The sequence below is a fragment of the Salmo salar genome, chromosome 23 (genome assembly GCF_965601325.2).
Source record: "Salmo salar chromosome 23, fSalSal1, whole genome shotgun sequence".
In the NCBI taxonomy this organism is placed as follows: domain Eukaryota; kingdom Metazoa; phylum Chordata; class Actinopteri; order Salmoniformes; family Salmonidae; genus Salmo; species Salmo salar.
In genome coordinates this window covers 5,259,986-5,279,902 of record NC_138313.1, presented here as the reverse complement: position 1 = coordinate 5,279,902, position 19,917 = coordinate 5,259,986, and the positions used below count along the sequence as shown (strand labels likewise).

Sequence of the window (19,917 nt, the reverse complement as noted above, 5' to 3'; positions counted from 1 at the left end):
CACCATCCCCACCGTCAAACATGGAGGTGGAAACATTATGCTTTGGGGGTGTTTTTCTGCTAAGGGGACAGGACAACTTCACCGCATCAAAGGGACGATGGACGGGGCCATGTACCGTCAAATCTTGGGTGAGAACCTCCTTCCCTCAGTCAGGGCATTGAAAATGGGTTGTGGATGGGTATTCCAGCATGACAATGACCCAAAACACACGGCCAAGGCAACAAAGGAGTGGCTCAAGAAGAAGCACATTAAGGTCCTGGAGTGGCCTAGCCAGTCTCCAGACCTTAATCGCATAGAAAATCTGTGGAGGGAGCTGAAGGTTCGAGTTGCCAAACATCAGCCTCGAAACCTTAATGACTTGGAGAAGATCTGCAAAGAGGAGTGGGACAAAATCCCTCCTGAGATGTGTGCAAACCTGGTGGCCAACTACAAGAAACGTCTGACCTCTGTGATTGCCAACAAGTGTTTTGCCACCAAGTACTAAGTCATGTTTTGCAGAGGGGTCAAATACTTATTTCCCTCATTAAAATGCAAATCAATTTATAACATTTTTGACATGCGTTTTTCTGGATTTTTTTGTTGTTATTCTGTCTCTCACTGTTCAAATAAACCTACCATTAAAATTATAGACTGATCATTCCTTTGTCAGTGGGCAAACATACAAAATCAGCAGGGGATCAAATACTTTTTTCCCCTCACTGTAACACATTAGATGTGGTAAAAGATAATACAAAGAAAAAAAACATGTTTTTTTGTATTTTTTTGTACCATCATCTTTGAAATGCAAGAGAAAGGCCATAATGTACTATGCCAGCCCAGGCACAATTTAGATTTTGGCCACAAGATGGCAGCAGTATACGTGCAAAGTTTAGACTGATCCAATGAACCATTGCATGCTGTTCAAAATGTTGTATCAAGACTGCCCAAATGTGCCTAATTGGTTTATTAATACATTTTCAAGTTCGTAACTGTGCACTCTCCACAAACAATAGCATGGTATTCTTTCACTGTAATAGCTACTGTAAATTGGACAGTGCAGTTAGATTAACAAGAATTTAAGCTTTCAATACTTAAGCTTTCAATATCAGATATGTCTATGTCCTGGGAAATTGTCTTGTTACTTACAACCTCATGCTAATCACATTAGCCTACGTTAAGTTAACCGTCCCGCGGGGCATCCACCGATCCTGTAGAGGCTAACACGGAACCCAATTTATTTTGTACCCCTACACCAAACACGATCACGACACGCAGGTTAAAATATCAAAACAAACTCTGAACCAATGACATTAATTTGGGGACAGGTCGAAAAGCATTAAACATTTATGGCAATTTAGCTAGTTATCTTGCACTTGCTAGCTAATTTGTCCTATTTAGCTAGCTGGCTGTTGCTAGCTAATTTGTCCTGGGATATAAACATTAGGTTGTTATTTTACCTGAAATGCACAAGGTCCTCTACTCCAACAATTAATCCACACATAAAACGGTCAACCGAATTGTTTCTAGTCATCTCTCCTCCCTCCAGGCTTTTTCATCTTAGAATTTATAAGGTGATTGGCATCTAATCCTTCATAGTATTACCACGACAACCGGCAACACAGTTCGTCTTTCAATCACCCACGTGGGTATAACCAATGTGGAGATGGCACGTGGGTATCTGCTTCTATAAACCAATGAGGAGATGGGAGAGGCAGGACTTGCAGCGCGATCTGCGTCAGATATAGAAAGGACTTCTATTTTAGCCCTTGGCAACGCAGACGCTCGTTGATGCGCGCGAGCAGTGTGGGTGCAATAATTGAATAACATAGATTACTAAATTTATTTTGCAACGCTCGCGCACACGACGCGAGCGGTGTAGTCAGGGTATAAGTGTTATGTTTTCAAAATGCATATTGCTATTTGTAGGTGACCTACTGACTGTTCCATAACAAATAGTAACAGAGCGCATTATGTGATCATTTTGAAATAACTGGACTCTTGCAGTACCAAGATCAGAATTCAACCATATAGTTTCCGAGTAACAGTCGTATTAGAAAGGAGAGCATCCAGTCCTGTGGAATACAGGAGGGCATCATTCAGAGTGCACACCAAGCTAGAGAGTAAAGCTATACGGTATTTACTGTTATTCAATGCAGTCTTTGTATGAGGACACTTATCAGACACAAAACAGGGCTTCTCCTGACATGTTCATCCACCAAGGGATCGTACACTGAACAAAAATATAAACACAATATGCAACCATTTCAAAGATTTCACTGAGTTACAGATCATATAAGGAAATCAGTCAATTGAAATAAATTCATTAGGCCCTAATCTATGGATTTCACATGACTGGGAATACAGACATGCATCTGTTGGTCACAGATATCTTTAAAAAAAATGTAGGGGTGTGGATTAGAAAACCAGTCAGTATCTGTTGTGACCACCATTTGCATCATTCAACACGACACATCTCCTTCGCATAGAGTTGATCAGGCTGTTGATTGTGGGATGTTGTCCCACTCCTCCTAAATGGTTGTGCGAAGTTTCTGGATATTGGTGGGAAATGGAAGACGTTGTCGATGCACTTCGTGATGTAGCCGGTGACTGAGGTGGTATACTCCTCAATGCCATTGGATAAATCCCGGTACATATTCCAGTCTGTGCTAGCAAAACAGTCCTGTAGCGTAGCATCCAAGCCGCCCCTTCAGTTAGTCACTGGTACTTCCTGCTTTAGTTTTTGCTTGTAAGCCGGAATCAGGAGGATAGAATTATGGTCAGATTTGCCAAATGGAGGGCGAGGGAGAGCTTTGTATGCATCTCTGTGTGTGGAGTAAAAGTGATCTATTGTTTTTTTCCCCTCTGGTTGCACATGTGACATGCTGGTAGAAATGAGGTAAAACGGATTTAAGTTTGCCTGCATTAAAGTCCCCGGCCACTAGGAGCACCGCTTCTGGATGAGCATTTGCTTGTTTGCTTATGGCCATATACAGCTCATTGAGTGCAGTCTTAGTGCCAGCATCGGTTTGTGGTGGTAAATAGATGGCTATGAAAAATTTAGATGAAAACTCACTTGGTAGATAGTGTGGTCTACAGCTTATCATGAGGTACTCTACCTCAGGCGAGCAATACCTCGAGACTTCCTTAATATTAGACATTGCGCACCAGCTGTTATTGACAAATAGACACACACCACCACCCTTCGTCTTACCAGATGTAGCTGTTCTGTCCTGCCGATGCACGGAAAACCCAGCCAACTGTATATTATCCGTGTTATTGTTCAGCCACGACTCGGTGAAACATAAGATATTACAGTTTTTAATGTCCCGTAAGCTCATCCAGTTTATTCTCCAGTGATTGCACATTGGCCAATAGAACGGATGGTAGAGGCGGGTTACCCACTCGCCGATGAATTCTCACAAGGCTCCCGGATCTGCACCCCCTGTATCTCCGTCTTTTCTTCATGCGAATGACAAGGATTTGGGCCTGGTCTGGGAGAAACAGTATATCTTTCGCGTCAGACTCACTAAAGAAAACATCTTTGTCCAGTTCGAGGTGAGTAATCGCTGTTTTGATATCCAGATGCTCCTTCGGTCATAAGAGACGGTAGCAGCAACATTATGTACATAATAAGTTTCAAACAATGCCAAAAAACACACAAAATAGCAGGAATGGTCAGGAACCCGTAAAACGGTGCCCCCTCTGGCCCCCTCCGGCGCCATTATCAGGATCTCGTCACGTTATCGCTGTGTATTCAAATTGCCATCGATAAAATGCAATTGTGTTCACTGTCCGTCGCTTATGCCTGCACATACCATAACCCCACTGCCACCATGGGGCACTCTGTTCACAACAGCAAACCACTTGCCCACCTGACACCATACACGCTGTCTGCCATCTGCCCGGGACAGTTGAAACTAGGATTCATCCGTGAAGAGCACACTTCTCCAGCGTGCAAGTGGCCACCGGAGGTGAGCACTTGCTCACTGAAGTCAGTTCTGACCCCGAACTGCAGTCCGGTCAAAACCCTGGTAAGGACGACGAGCACGCAGATGAGCTTCCCGAGACAGTTTCTGATAGGTTGTGCTATAGTTTCATCAGCTGTCCTGGTGGCTGGTCTCAGACGATCCTGCAGGTGAAGAAGCCGGATGTGGAGGTCCTGTGCTGGCGTAGTTACACTTGGTCTGCGGTTGTGAGGCCGGTTGGGCGTACTGCCAAATTCAATAAAAGGACGTTGGCAGCGGCTTGTGGTAGACAAATTAACATTCAATTATCTGACAACAGCTCTGGTGGACAGTCCTGCAGTCAGCATTCCAATTGCATGCTCACTCAAAACTTGATATCTGTGGCATTATGTTGTGTGACAAAACTGCACATTTTAGAGTGGCCTTTTATTGTCCACAGCACAAGGTGCGCCGGTGTAATGGTCATGCTGTTTAATCAGCTTCTTGATATGCCACACCTGTCAGGTGGATGGATTATCTTGGCAAAGGATAAATGCTTACTAACAGGAATGTAAACACATTTGTGCACATCATTTGAGAGAAATAAGCTTTTTGTGCATATAGAACATTTCTGGGATCTTTTATTTCAGCTCATGAAACACGGAACCAACACTTTACATTTTTGTTTATATTTTTGTTCAGTAGTTACATGACGGAGAGCTTGCTATGTGGCATTGAAGAATTCTCAGATTTTACTAACATTTTTGGTGTACCAATAAACATTTTCATAGCTTATATCACTTTTACCTGAAAAACAGGTAAACAATCATTGTTCAGCATAGTTTTGTTGAGGAATAAGAAGAAACATCAAGTATAATAATCCTTCTTAAAAGAGCCCAAAACACACATGATCTACCAGTTTGTACTTCCCAGTTAACCAGCAGCCAAAGGAAACATATTGTTTCCCCATAAAATACACAAGGAGACTTTGTAAAACAGTCAAACATTGGTATTTCCCCTGTCCCTCAAGTTGCTTCTCTGTAGATAATGCAAAACATTGTCAATGTCAAGAAATTGCTTGTCATTTGGAATGATTCTGACAGGGAAGTGCGTTTAAATAATGTATGAATAATGCATTGTAGTTGGCTAGTTCTCAAAAAGCAGCATTGATTGTCAAACATAATTTAAAATGTCTCATTCAACTTCAGTCACAATGTTGAAGTTTCAAATATTCAAATGTGAAGAAGTACTGTCAGAAAAAAAAGTTGGTTCTGGTGTTGCTTGTCACAAACATTGGCTAACCTTTGGCTTGAGTAGTATAACAAGCGTTCTTCTTGGCTAGTTATTTTCTTCTGTGACTTGACCACTTCCAATACATTCTCTTCCCTCTCTGATCCACCCTTGTTTTGACATTTCCACCCATTGTGCAACTACAGGTGGACCCAAGTATAGACTTGCGTCCTTGTACCACACGCAACACACAAAACCAATAACATTATCAGGTCCACCTCTACAACTCAGCACCTCTTCAGCCCCACACCACCCCAAGGCACAGTCAGGGATCAGTCACTCAATCAGAACAGGTCAGAACAATACAATAGACCTCCACGGTCAACGTTATTGACATCCATCTATCCATCCCTCCTCACCCTCCCTCCCTCCCTCCCTCGCATCCCTCTTATCCTTCCTCTCTGATGTAATGCAGTGGCTCAGACTTAGACCAAACATGGGCCCATCTGTCCCTGTGTACTGTGTTCCACCTCCTCAAAACTCAAATCTTAAACCAGCTCAAAACCAGCCCAGACCAGTTCAAACCGACTCAAATTAGCTCCCTGCACCTGAGGAGACACGCCTAGCACTACCAGCCATGGTAGACAGTACACATCACCGGCTGTGCAAGCTTTGATTGGAGTCAATAACACACATCCATCCTTCTATGGGCTACTTATTCTTGGCTTGGCTTTCTGAAGTTGCTCCCCCATTGGATGCAGTGGGGGCATTGGCGGTTTCAGGTCGTGGTTTAGACTTAGGAGCGGAGTCTGGCTCCCAGAGGAAGAACTCGTGCAGGAGGGTGTTGACGCTCTCGGGACACTCCATCATCACCATGTGACTGCCCTCGTTGATTATCTTCAGGAAGGCCAGCAGCAAGATCTGAGAGGAGGTAGAGAGTTTAGATTAGGTTTAAAGAAAGGGTTAAAGTTGGTGTTAAAGGTTTCTCTCTCACCTCTGCCATGCGTTGATCCTCCTCCACGGGCACAAACTTGTCGTACATGCCGTGCACCAGTAGGATGGGCACAGTGATCTCTGCATGGTACACCTCGTCGCCCTCTGGCCAGTACTGGCCACTCATCATGGCACGCAGCACGAAGGAGGACACGTTGAAAGCATTGTTGTCTTTCAACAGCTGCTTCTCCTTCGCACCCTGATGGGCAAACCCAGCCCTGAGGGAGGCAGAGGAGAGAGTGAGTGGGATATAGGATATCATACTTGAATGTCATAGACGGAAAGATGTTTGTCTGTATGAGAGGGAAGGCGGGCACACACACACACTCTCTCTCACTCTCCCACTCTTACTTGAGAAAGCTCCAGGAGAGGCAGGGGGAGAGGCAGTGCAGGACGCAGGTGGGCAGGTTGAAGATGGAACAAAGGCTGGGCTCCAAGGCTGTGGGGCCTCCTCCGTTTATCATCACCATCTTGTGGACCTGGTCGGGGTACTCATGGGCCAGGAATGTACAGAATGACACACTGTACAAAGAGAGAGATGGAGAGAGTCTGGGAGAGCAAAAGGCAGAAAATACAATATGTAGTGTCTATAACTAACACGCTTCTGTCTAACTCACCCATAAGAGTGTCCGATGAGAATGTTCCTTTTCCGTGCGTATCTCTTAAAGATGGCCCTCATGTCCTCGGCCAGGGCATAGAACGTGTATGCCGCCGCGATCTGGGGCGCCGAGCTCGCCCCGTGACCTACCAGATCTGGCACGATGACCTCATAGCCCAGACGGAAGAAGAAGTCCAGCTGACTGCCCCAGATGTCCAGAGAGCCACCCACACCATGCACAAAGAACAGTGCCACGTCCGCGTGTGTCCCCTTACACGATGTGATCTTCCTCTCGCTGTCGATCACCACTGTGCGCTTGGGCTTCCGCCGTCGCTTCCGGGGCTGCTGGGTCAGATCTGGGGCTAATCTGAGGATCGGGGCTGGAGCTGTTGCCGTTCCCCCTGCCCCACCCTCCCCTGTCCCAACCACTGACCCTGTCTTGTCCACTTTGGTGTCAGGATTGGGAGTTGGATTGGAAGGTGGGTCTGCGAGCTCTACCTCTACTGTACAGTTGGGTTCTGCTTCTCCGTTCGGAGCATGTAACAGCTCCTGTCTCACCGCATCCCCCAGGTTTTCTATCAGTAGCTGTCCATTACGATACACTGTGATCTTCCTCTTGCAGTGGACGCTTCCCCCTGGCCCGCTGGGCTCTTCCTCCACCTCCCGCTCCGGGATGACATGTCGGACTCTCAGGACGCGACCCGGTTTGACCTCCACAAACTCGTAGCCGTCAGCAGGTTCTGAGGTTTCTATGGGAACCACAACGTTGGCCGACTTCCCCGTCAGGCAGCAGAGGAGGCCGTCCATTAAGGTGGTCAGCATGGCTGCCCCTGGATGTTCACACACATAGACATAAACATGAGTCAATTGCATATGAATAATGAAGGCAATAACCGTGTCTGACGATACATAGGCGGCTGTTTCACTATACATATACAAATATAAGGAAACACGCACCCACTAACAGCATCCACACACAAACACATGCTGCTAGGATAATCCCTATTCTAAAGCCATTAGGGGTAAGGTTAGACTATGTGAACAGAGTCCACTCTTAGAATCCCAGCACAACAGAATAATGAGCGCATAATATATCAGGAATGGGAGAGGAACTCCTTTGACACGTTGGTGACTAGTTAAAACCACAGAAACTTGACCATTTTCCTTCAGACGTGGCTCATAAATAGGCTCTCCTTTCAAGCCTCTTCCCCTAGTGAGGCCTTAGAAGTATTAATAGGAAGGGGGGGACAGTAATAGCCCATGGCTAAGTTTAAGCCGGCGACAGTGTGCCCATGTGTGCCCCCTGTGTCTTCCAGAATTATTACAGTTCATAGGACCCAAGGCCTGGGGTGAATATTGTTGAGGCTACAAAGCAGGAACATGTGTGTTTGTTTTGATAAGCAAAGTAAATGACAAACTTTGCATTTCATTGCTGATGCTGTTTTCCAACTACTGTTTTTTTTTGAATACTTAAACAATGGTTCTGTGATTTTCGGGCTGTTACAATCTGATTATGGGATGGGGAATTTGGGAGCGGGACTGCTCTGAATGAAGCGAAGATGACATGCATTCACAGATGTTGCCCACACAAACATAATCTGGCTCAGGACAGCCCTTGTAAAGGGATTGGGGTGTGGCTCTTCTTTAAGATCCATTTAATTCAAATAAACTATTCTGAGTGGGCAGCATCTTGGCTTTTAACATACACTGTTTTCACATATTGACAAACAAGTCTAACAACTGACAAAATGTTCCTGACAAAAGAACAAAACAATCAATCAGACCAAACCAGATCGTTACAACTACTGATATTTATTCACACTATGTCCTCTCGCTATGTTCCTGATGTATTATTTCCTGAGCAGCGACTTAAGATAAGTGTTATTTATCAGACTGGCAACAGCAGAGAGAGTCAAGCTGGGTCTGTCTCCTGTGGTATTAGTCTTCCTGCTGCTCTCCTCACCTTTCTTTCCTGGGAAAGGAGGGATTACACCCCTTTCTTTCGCTCCCTCCAGACACACTGCAATCCGCAATATGTTTGTCTATCTATCCTTTCTAAAAATAAAAAATAAATGTGGTTCTCCATAAACAATTCTTTCAACTTTTGTGTTTGCAATAGAATATAATAGGCCGGAGATGTTTTTTCTTTTGTGGTTTGATGTTGGAACCAGACTTTCTCTTTGTACAACTGCAGACTTTTCAACCTCAGCCCCACTGCTCACTGTGGTTGGATGAGGATTATAGTAACAATGTAGCATATAACTCCGCGCCTCTCGTTTTCTCTCCTTTTCCCCCCCTCTCTTTTGCTTACTTGCACATCCTCAGCCCACACAGTGTTCTGTGTGTTTTGTGATAGCTGTAGGCCTTGATGTCTGACACATCAGGTTTGAACTATTGAAAAACGTGTCCCTCGACTACTGTGGCGTGCCCCTCCATTTTCTCTCAGTGTAGATTCTGACAGGGGCATGGCCAGCATGTAAAGACCCTGTCCTGTGTTTAAAAGGTAAACCTCTTATAGGCTACCTAACTTACTGGTATATATATAATAGCTTACTGTATTTCTACAATCACAGACCATACACCTTACTGTTAATAAGTAGTCCATTTCAGGTGCCATTTTAGGTAGAAAACTGATACACATTGCGTCCCCCTCCATAAATGACTGCCTTTAAACCATACCTATCCCTCCTTTTCATAGCAGTCTCCCTCAGTGTTCATCTGCTGTATATATTATTCAATAACCAGGAGTATAGATGCTATAGGTTTAAATTATTCATCATTCCAGTGATGCCTAAAAACAGACTCAGTGTCTCATCACAACACACTGAATGACAAATCACTGAGTGGGACCTCTCACATTAACGCCACAAACTGCAACTGTGGGCTTATTTGTGGTGTGGCACACAACGGTTTTACATCTCTCATACTCCAACTATTTTATTCATTTTGCTAATGTTGACATCATTCATATGTGGTCTTATCTGAATAATAAGGATTTGAAGGTGCTGCCACCCACTTTCTTGGCCAATAACGCTGTTATGATGTTATCAGCATAACACGACACTGGCTACAAATAGCAGAAGTCCCACACAGATTCTTAGTGTGCACACTCATTAAAATCCCCCCTCTGTCTACCCACTGAGGAACAAGAGTGTAACTTTTTTGGCAACTACAAACAATTTCAGCAATTGGGTCAAAATCTCTGGTCCATATGCAAATTTAGTCAATCCTTCAAATTGGCTGGTAATATCTGCAAGGCTAGCAGTAGCAACACACAGACTTCCTGCCAATGGCGTAGCTAAAACAGTGTTACATAATCCCAGATCAAAGGGTAGTCAACTCTGCGTAGGGATTGGCGCTTAGAAAAGAGCAGATAGCATCAGATGGATTAAAACACATTATGGCCTGTGCTGACAGTCTCGGGCCTGCTAAGGGTCAACAAACACAACTCCTTCTTCTTCTAGGTGTGACTACAGGCATGCTTCTGTTCTGCACGATGCAAAGTGGCATCCTTAATATATCAAGGTCACAATATTATGTGATTGTATGTAGTTCTGTCCTTCAGCTGTCATTGTCTATTAATGTTATGTATTGTGTCATATTTTATGTTTTGTGTGGACCCCAGGAAGAGTAGCTGCAGCTTTGGGGATCCTAACAAAATAATAAATACTAACAATGGCTCCAACTTCTGTGGATGAGTGTCAGGACAATTGATTTGTTGGCTCATGGTGAGAGTCATAATCATGAGATGTGCATAGGCTACATGGGATCAATCGGTACTTTAAAAATGGTGTTGAAATCTGATGCTAAGTGGACTCTAAATTCACGTATACATACATGTTGTATATTCTGTACTAAATCAGAGGCGAGACCAGCCAAGAGAAAAGTCTCTGAGGAGTTGATCATAATCAGCGCCTATTTGGTACTAAAAACACAATCATTTCTAAACGCTGCTGAGAATGTGTTCATTATCCTCCAATGGACTGGTGTCAGCTGGAGGATCCAATCAATATCAGCTACTTTACAAGGCAAAACATCACATGACCCATCACTTGTTGACATCTTCAAATCAATACACAGGATAGGTGCTTTGTCTTGAATCCAAGCTTATTTTGAAAACCTCAACCAGTACAATATAATCTCAGGAACATCATGCAATATGTGGGCTGTGCAAAGGACAAATCCTATCAGGGCTCTCATGAATCACATGTCAATAATTAGGTCATATCACAACTGAAATGAATCTAATATAATTGATTGTTATTAGTTGGATACAACAATATATATACACATTGTTGTAGTTTATTTGCAACTGTTCCGTTTACTATAGGTCCCCTTCCATAGAATGGAAAACAACAAAGCGTGCGCACTGCCTTTTATTTCTGAATGGATCACTGACGAACGTCTGATGCAGCAAATATACAGCAAACGCCAGAATGTTTTTCATCTTTTGTTCACCAATTTTCAAGATGCATTAGATCAGCCATACCACTTTACGCACAAGTAATACCACATCCCCATTTTGGTATTTGATTTAGGCTAATTCAATTCTGAGACTTGGTTATGCAATTGCTTTAGTGTATCTCCCTAATTTCCCGGTGCGTTCTCTTTTTGCCTTCTGTTGACACGAAATACAGTTATAATCATACATCAGGCTTCATTCATATTCTCAACAACGAAGAATCTTACCTTATTATTGTCGAAGTCCACAGGGGTAAAATTGTTAGATAATACGCTTCTTTCTCGGTATACTGCGTCTTGGAAGCAGGCGCGCTATAATCTGTTGCAGCCAATCCAATAATCTAATCTAATTGGAGTCAGCAGCACTGTTCTCAACCTCAACATTCCTACCCGTTAGTTTACCTGATAAACTACTAAAAATGAAAACCAAGGTGCATTATCAATTCCATTGCCTGTTGGACGTGCCCGTGGGCGCATAGTGGATGCGCACGCCATGTGTCTATCTACATGTGCAGGTTTTTAATCCATTGTAAAGCGCACGGTTCACTCTTTTCTAACTGTTCCCTGGTCCTGTAACTGCCTCTCTGAAACCTGGTCTCAGAGCAAAACGTATTATATTTTACTAAAATCCGGGTCACTCCATTTAGTATGAAATGTTACTTTACATTAGGTTACATTACATTGGCCCTAGCAATGTAATAACGGTCGTAAAATATATGAATTGTAGGATGTATAGTATCCTAAATCTTGATCGCATTTTACCTGTTTAGTATGATACATTACGTTTGACTGTTTTAGTATGATATCGTTCGAGAGCTTTAGTATGATATGCTATGTTAGGTTAGGGTTAGGAGTTAGGTTAAAGGGTTAAGATTAGGGTTAAGGTTAGGGGAAGGGTTAGCTAACATGCTAAGTAGTTGCATAGTAGCGAAACAGTAGAAAGTAGGTGAAAAGTTGCTAATTATCTAAAATACTAAAGTTGTCCGTGATGAGATTTGAACATCTCTTGGGTTCCTAAACTTTCGCATTAAACACCAACCCAACCCACCACCCTCCAGATTGCAAGACATTTGCATTAAATGTCCACCCCACCCACCACCCTCCTTTCATTTTTGACTTTAGTAACTTACCAAACGTAACATATCATACTAATTTGAGCAGGGTTGGGTAGGTTACTTTCTAAATGTAATCCGTTAGTTACTAGTTACCTGTCCAATATTGTAATCAGTAGTATAATTTTGGGATTACCCAAACTCAGTAATGTAATCTGATTAAATTCAGTTACTTTTAGATTACTTTCCCCTTAGCGGGCTTTAAAGAACACAGATAATAATACCAATTGAACGACATCTAGCTTTTATGCTACTGCTACTCTCTGTTCATCATATATGCATAGTCACTTTAACCATATCTACATGTACATACTACCTCAATCAGCCTGACTAACCGGTGTCTGTATGTAGCCTCGCTACTTTTATGGCCTCGCTACTGTATATAGCCTGTCTTTTTACTGTTGTTTTATTTCTTTACCTACCAATTGTTCACCTAATACCTTTTTTGCACTATTGGTTAGAGCCTGTAAGTAAGCATTTCACTGTAAGGTCTACACCTGTTGTATTCGGCGCATGTGACAAATAAACTTTGATTTGATTATTGCAAGATCAATCAATGTTAGAGTTTAGATAACTAGCCATAAATGGGTGTTGCATTTTACTTTATGGGTTGGTTATGTAGACTTCTTCTAACTCATTGCTTTCCATTAAAGATAATATGATGACTTTATATCTTTACATTAAAAACCAAAATCTGTCAGATTTGCAGTCATTCCAATTAATTGAATACCCCTTGATCTTCAAGAATAGGATTTGGGAATATGGAAGTATAGATTAGCCAAATTATTTTAACTGAACTTAACCCAAAAACTAAGGATTTATTAGCCTACTCTGTTGTTTAAGATTTTGTTGTCATGGAGGACCGATTGGACTCATTGCTTCAAGTTGAAAAAGAAATGCTGCTCTCATGGAATGGCATGCTTTGAGCACTACCGAAAAGTGCTATTTGCATGTGAAAAATGTATGCCATATACTGCATTTGCCATAGGCCTATTGTTTAAGTTTTTGTTGGTGACCCTTTGATATCTCTATAATTTGCAGGTGTTTAAAGGGCAAATCCACAGTTGAAACAATAACAAAGCTGTTAAAAGATGAGGGATGAGCCTGGAGAAATGTAACCACTTTCAGATTAATAAACAGCTATGGATGCAAGGACTGTTTTAAACATATTTTTCAGGCTACACAGTGTTTATTTACATTTACAATGTTTACAAACATTGGAGAGAAAAAAAGCTTATATTTTGGATTCTCATAGGTGTGACAGTTGAACTAAACTCATGATCTGATTAGGATTTCTTTTAGTCCTAATTTGGACTAATCTTCCAAGAGTCCTTAAATAAAATGTATAATCCAATCACATTTTCACATAACACACTGTTACAAATAACAGACATAATACACTGACATATTGACCAGATAAATACTCTGACAGTCTGAAAATATAGATTGGTTCCTTCATCTACCATAGTCCTGCACAACCTTCAAAGTACTGTATTTAAATGGTTCTAAAGTATTGTTTAAATTAATAAAAGGTTTCTGGTTTGCTCAGATAAATTATAAAATGTCTTTATTGCTCTGAATCTAAAATGTATTTTTTTTTTTTTGTTGCCTATTTCTCTTTTCTGCTGGAATTACACGTAGATGGTGGACAATCTATTCCTAGTATTGACTGAATGTCTGTCTCTTATCAACTGAATACCGTTGTGAATGGAGTTTGGCCGTTTTAAATGGTGTACATTGTGAAATAAAATACATGTTTTTTTCAATTATCTTGTTGATTGATGACCACCCAAGAGTATTGTACATGACTAAAACAGAATAACCATATCTCCACCTTAAAACAATCATTACTGATTTATTCTGTGCAATCTGCAGCCTCCTAATTATTACTTGATGATGCATTTCCCCAGACCACAGAAAAACAGTTAATCTGACTCCCAATTAATGCTCGGGTTGTTTGCTTAAGAATCTTTCCTGGTAAATATTTACCTATCCTTCTGATCATGCATGCAGTTATAATTTTTTTGTACATAGATTAGTAATTTAGATAGCGAATTTGTACTCCCCTGTGGTGGATGAATCAGAATTAGTTGGGTAACATAGATAATTAAGATGTTTTATTAGTATAATACGCTTATGTGAGATACTTGTCATTAGAAAGTGTCCTTTGGACTTTCAGTTGAACGTTTCCCTTAGCTGGGGCTCAGTCACTTGGGGCCCAGAGAGGGGAGAGGTCAGACTTGTTTTTTACATGTCTCTGTTGCTATGCAGAATATCAGCAAGAGAGGACAGAATGAAATATTGTCTTCATATGTGAATGTCTCTTTATCTATTCTTAAACCATGTGAAGGGATGGCGTGATTAATGGGGAACCAATTATTTGTCTCCACAATGTCTGTGCGCAGGTCACTCCCCTCAGTGAGCTTACATTTACATTTACGTCATTTAGCAGACGCTCTTATCCAGAGCGACTTACAAATTGGTGCATTCACCTTATGATATCATGTCCAGGAGTGGGGTCAAGAGGGGGTTTGCTTGAGATGGGAGTATCTAGAGTTGACAATTGATATATGCCATTGGATGAAATGGTGTTTTTGTTCTATGAAGTACCAGGGACGAGATTAGAACCTCGTCATTAGGGACGAAACTGAACAATAATTTATAGCGAATGCTATCTGGCTGTAGATACTCCTCTCTAAAGTAAACAGTCTTTCTTTGTGAACCGTTCCTAACTATCTGTGGTTTGTCATGTCAAAAGGGGGTGGATCTTGCTATAAAGATCTCAGTAGCCATTGTGTTGAAACCTTCCTGGTTCATTCGAGAGAGTGCATTATTGAAGGTCAAAGATGCTTTTGCAAAAGTATCTTAAGTATTTAAGATGTAGTTAACTTGGACTGGTGTGTTTGTAACTCTCCTCATTTGGTAATGCAGAAATTAGCCACCACACCCCCCATGCTTAACCACACCACATGTTGTATTTCCTTTTCCTGGTGGAACAGACCAACATAACTTTTCTTAGCATTCAAAACAAGTTTGTTCCGGCAAACCCACTCCCTGATATTTCCCAGATCTACCTGTTGAACAGATTGCCTTGTTGTATAAATTGTAGTATCATCTGCAAATACATTAGCTTGAGTTTTAGATAAGGCATAAGGAAGATCGTTGGTATACACTACCGGTCCAAAGTTTTAGAACACCTACTCATTCAAGGGTTTTTCTTTATTTTTACTATTTTATACATTGTAGAATAATAGTGAAGACATCAAAACTATGAAATCAAACATATGGAATCATGTAGTAACAAAAAGTGTTAAACAAACCAAATATATATTTTAAATATACTTGAAATAGCTACCCTTTGCCTTGATGACAGCTTTGCACACTCTTGACCTTCTCTCAACCAGCTTCACCTGGAATGCTTTTCCAACAGTCTTGAAGGAGTTCCCACATATGCTGAGCACTTGTTGGCTGCTTTTCCTTCACTCTGTGGTCAAACTCATCCCAAACCATCTCAATTTGCTTGAAGTCAGGGGATTGTGGAGGCCAGGTCATCTGATGCGGCACTCCATCACTCTCCTTCTTGGTCAAATAGCCCTTACACAGCCTGGAGGTGTGATGGATAATTTTCCTGTTGAAAAACAAATGATATCCCATCTGGTTTGTGCTTAGTGGAACTGGCATATCGCTGCAGAATGCTGTGGTAGCCATGCTGGTTAAGTGTGCCTTGATTTCTAAATAAATCACAGACAGTGTTGCCAGAAAAGCACCCCCACACTATAACAAAAAATAAATAAAAAAATAAAAATAACACCTCCTCCTCCATGCTTTACTGTGGAAAATACACATTCAGAGATCATCCGTTCATCCACACCGCATCTCACAAAGGCACAGCGGTTGAAACCAAAAATGTCCAATTTGTACTCCAGACCAAAGGACAAATTTCCACCGGTCTAATGTCCATTGCTCGTGTTTCTAGGCCCAAGCAAGTCTCTTCTTCTTATTGGTGTCCTTTGGTAATGGTTTCTTTGCTGCAATTCTACCATGAAGGCCTCATTCACACAGTCTCCTCTGAACAGTTGACATTGAGATGTGTCTGTTACTTGAACTCTGTGAAGCATTTATTTGGGCTGTAATTTCTGAGGCTGGAAACTCTAATTAACTTATTCTATGCAGCAGAGGTAACTCTGGGACTTCCATTCCTGTGGCGGTCCTCATGAGAGCCAGTTTCATCATAGCGCTTAATGGTTTTTGCGACTGCACTTGAAGAAACTTTAAAAGTTTTTGAAATTTTCCAGACCGACTGACCTTCATCTCTTAAAGTAATGATGGACTGTAATTTCTCTTTGCGTATTTGAGCCGTTCTTGCCATAATATGGACTTGGTCTTTTACCAAATAGGGCTATCTTCTGTATACCACTCCTACCTTGTCACAACACAACTGATTGGGTAGTAACGCATTAAGAATGAAATAAATTCCACAAATTAACTTTTAAAAAGGCACACCTGTTATTTGAAATGCCTTCCAGGTGACTACCTCATGAAGCTGGTTGAGATAATGCCAAGAGTGTGCAAAGCTGTCATTAAGGTGGCTATTTGAAGAAAATATATTTTGATTTGTTTGACACCTTTTTGGTTACTACATGATTCCATATGTGTTATTTCATAGTTTTGATGTCTTAACTATTATTCTACAATGTAAAAAAACAGTAAAAATAAAGAAAAACCCTTGAATGAGTAGGTGTTCTAAAACTTTGACCAGTGGTGTATCTGAGGAATACGTAAGATAGAATAGTATATGTACAGCAATAGTTGAATTAGGATGGCCTTGACTAGAATACAGTATATCCATATGAAAATGGGTAAAACAGTATGTAAACATTATTAAAGTGACCAGTGTTCCATGTCTATGTACATAAGGCAGCAGCCTCTAAGTTGCAGGGTTGATTAACCGGGTGGTAGCCGGCTAGTGACAGTGACTAAGTTCAGGCCAGGGTACTGGGTGAAGGCCAACTAGTGGTGAATATTTAACTGTCTGATGTCCTTGAGATTGAAATATAGTTTCTGTCTCTCTGTCCGAGCTTTGATGCACCTGTACTGACCTCTGCCTTCTGCATGATAGCGGGGTGAACAGGCCGTGGCTCAGGTGGCTGAGGTCCTTGATGATCTTCTAGGCCTTCCTGTGACACTGGGTGCTGTAAATGTCCTGGAGGGCAGGCAGTGTGCCCTCGGTGATGAGTTGGGCAGACAGGACCACCCTCTGGAGAGCCATGCAGTTGCGGACGGTGCAGTTGTCGTACCTGGCCGTGATACAGCACAACAGGATTATCTCAAAGGTGCATATGTAAAGGTTTGTGAGGGCCAAGCCGCATTTCTTCATCCTCCTGAGGTTGAAGAAGCACTATTGTGCCTTCTTCACCACACTGACTGTGTGGGTGGACCATTTCAGATTGTCATTGATGTGTACGCCACGGAACTTGAAGCTTTTCTCCTTCTCCACTGCGGCCCTGTTGATGTGGATGGGGGCGTGCTACCTCTGCTGTCTCCTGAAGTCCACGATCAGCTCCTTCATTTTGTTGACATTGAGGGAGAGCTTATTTTCCTGGCACCACTCCGCCAGGGCCCTCACCTCTCGTCGTTGTTGGTAATCAGGCCTACCACAGTTGTGTCATCTGCAAACTTGACAGATGAGTTGGAGGTGTGGGTGGCCACGCAGTCATGGGTGAACAGGGAGTAAAGCATGAGTGGGCTGAGCACTCACCCTTGTGGGGCCCCTGTGTTGAGGATCAGTGTAGTGGAGGGTGTTGTTGCCTACCTTCCCCACCTGGGGTTGGCCCGTCAGGAAGTCCAGGACCCAGTTGTGCACAGGGTGGGGTTCAGACCCAGGGCCCCGAACTTAATGATGAGCTTGGAGGGTACTATGATGTTGAAGGCTGAGCTGTAGTCGACAGCATTCTTACATAGATATTCTTCTTGTCTAGATGGGTTAGGGCAGTGTGCAGTGCGATGGCGAATGCATCATTCGTGGATTTATTGGGGCAGTATGCAAATTCCAGTGGGTCTAGGGTGTCGGGTAAGGTGGAGGTGATATGATCCTTAACTAGCCTCTCAAAGCACTTCATGATGACAGAAGAAGTGAGTGCTACGGGGCGATAGCCATTTAGTTCAGATACCTTCACTTTCTTGGGTACAGGAACCAAGTGGGGATAGCAGACTGGGATAGGGAGAGATTGAATATGTCCGTAAACACTCCAGCCAGCTGGTCTGTGCATGCTCAGTGGACGCGGCTAGGGAGGCCGTCTGGGCCGGCAGCCTTGCGAGGGTTAACACGTTTGAATGTCTTACTCACGTCGGCCATGGAGAACGAGAGCTCGTAGTCTTCGTGAGCGGCCTGCGTTAGCAGAACTTTGTTAACCTCAACGCCGTCCGCGACGTGGCTGGTTTTCCCTTTGTAATCCGTGATTGCCTGCCACATATGTCTCGTGCCTGAGCCGTTGAATTGCGACTCCACTGTGTCTCTGTACTGACGTTTTGCCTGTTTGATTGCCTTACGGAGGGCATTACTGAACTATTTGTATTCAACCATATTCCCAGTCACCTTGCTGAGGTTAAATACAGTGGTTCGTGCTTTTAGTTTTGAGAAAAAGCTGCCATTTATCCACGGTTTTTGGTGTGGATAGGTTTTAATCATCACAGTGGGAACGACATCCCCTATACACTTCCTGATGAACTCAGTCACTGTGTCAGTGTATACATCAATGTTATTCTGAGGCAACCCGGAACATATCCTAGTCCGAGTGAACAAAACAATGTTGAAGCATGGATTACAATTGGTCAGACCAGCATTGAATATACCTTAGCACGGGTACTTCTTGTTTGAGTTTCTGCCTACAGTGGGGGAAAAAAGTATTTGATCCCCTGCTGATTTTGTACGTTTGCCCACTGATAAAGAAAGGATCAGTCTATCATTTTAATGGTAGGTTTATTTGAACAGTGAGAGACAGAATAATAACAAAAATATCCAGAAAAACGCATGTCAAAAATTGTATAAATTGATTTGCATTTTAATGAGGGAAATAAGTATTTGACCCTCTCTCAATCAGAAAGATTTCTGGCTCCCAGGTGTCTTTTATACAGGTAACGAGCTGAGATTAGGAGCACACTCTTAAAGGGAGTGCTCCTAATCTCAGTTTGTTACCTGTAAAAAAGACACCTGTCCACAGAAGCAATCAATCAATCAGATTCCAAACTCTCCACCATGGCCAAGACCAAAGAGCTCTCCAAGGACGCCAGGGACAAGATTGTAGACCTACACAAGGCTGGGATGGGCTACAAGACCATCGCCAAGCAGCTAGGTGAGAAGGTGAAAACATTTGGTGCGATCATTCGCAAATGGAACAAACACAAAAGAACTGTCAATATCCCTCGGCCTGGGGCTCCATGCAAGATCTCACCTCGTGGGGTTGCAATGATCATGAGAACGGTGAGGAATCAGCCCAGAACTACACGGGAGGATCTTGTCAATGATCTCAAGGCAGCTGGGACCATAGTCACCAAGAAAACAATTGGTAACACACTACGCCGTGAAGGATTGAAATCCTGC

At 42.6% G+C, this 19,917-nt stretch overlaps 1 protein-coding gene across 1 annotated transcript; it reads right to left on the bottom strand.

Annotated features, from left to right (window-relative positions):
• Positions 1-928: 928 nt before the first annotated feature.
• Positions 929-11,809, bottom strand: LOC106583969 (protein ABHD8). Its single transcript, XM_014168693.3, has 5 exons — positions 11,434-11,809; positions 6,764-7,574; positions 6,498-6,668; positions 6,148-6,364; positions 929-6,074 (listed from the first exon to the last, which is right to left on the bottom strand). The coding sequence occupies exons 2-5, from the start codon at positions 7,564-7,566 to the stop codon at positions 5,865-5,867; spliced, it is 1,401 nt and encodes a 466-aa protein (XP_014024168.3). The 5' UTR covers positions 7,567-7,574; positions 11,434-11,809; the 3' UTR covers positions 929-5,864.
• Between the last annotated feature and the right edge of the window lie 8,108 nt (positions 11,810-19,917).

Coding starts and splice junctions, on each gene's coding strand:
- LOC106583969 (XM_014168693.3), bottom strand. CDS start 7,566: ATGCTGACCACCTTAATGGACGGCCTCCTCTGCTGCCTGACGGGGAAG. Junction 6,365..6,497: donor CTCTCCTGGAGCTTTCTCAA/GTAAGAGTGGGA, acceptor TGCCTCCCTCAG/GGCTGGGTTTGCCCATCAGG. Junction 6,075..6,147: donor AGGATCAACGCATGGCAGAG/GTGAGAGAGAAA, acceptor ACCTCCTCTCAG/ATCTTGCTGCTGGCCTTCCT.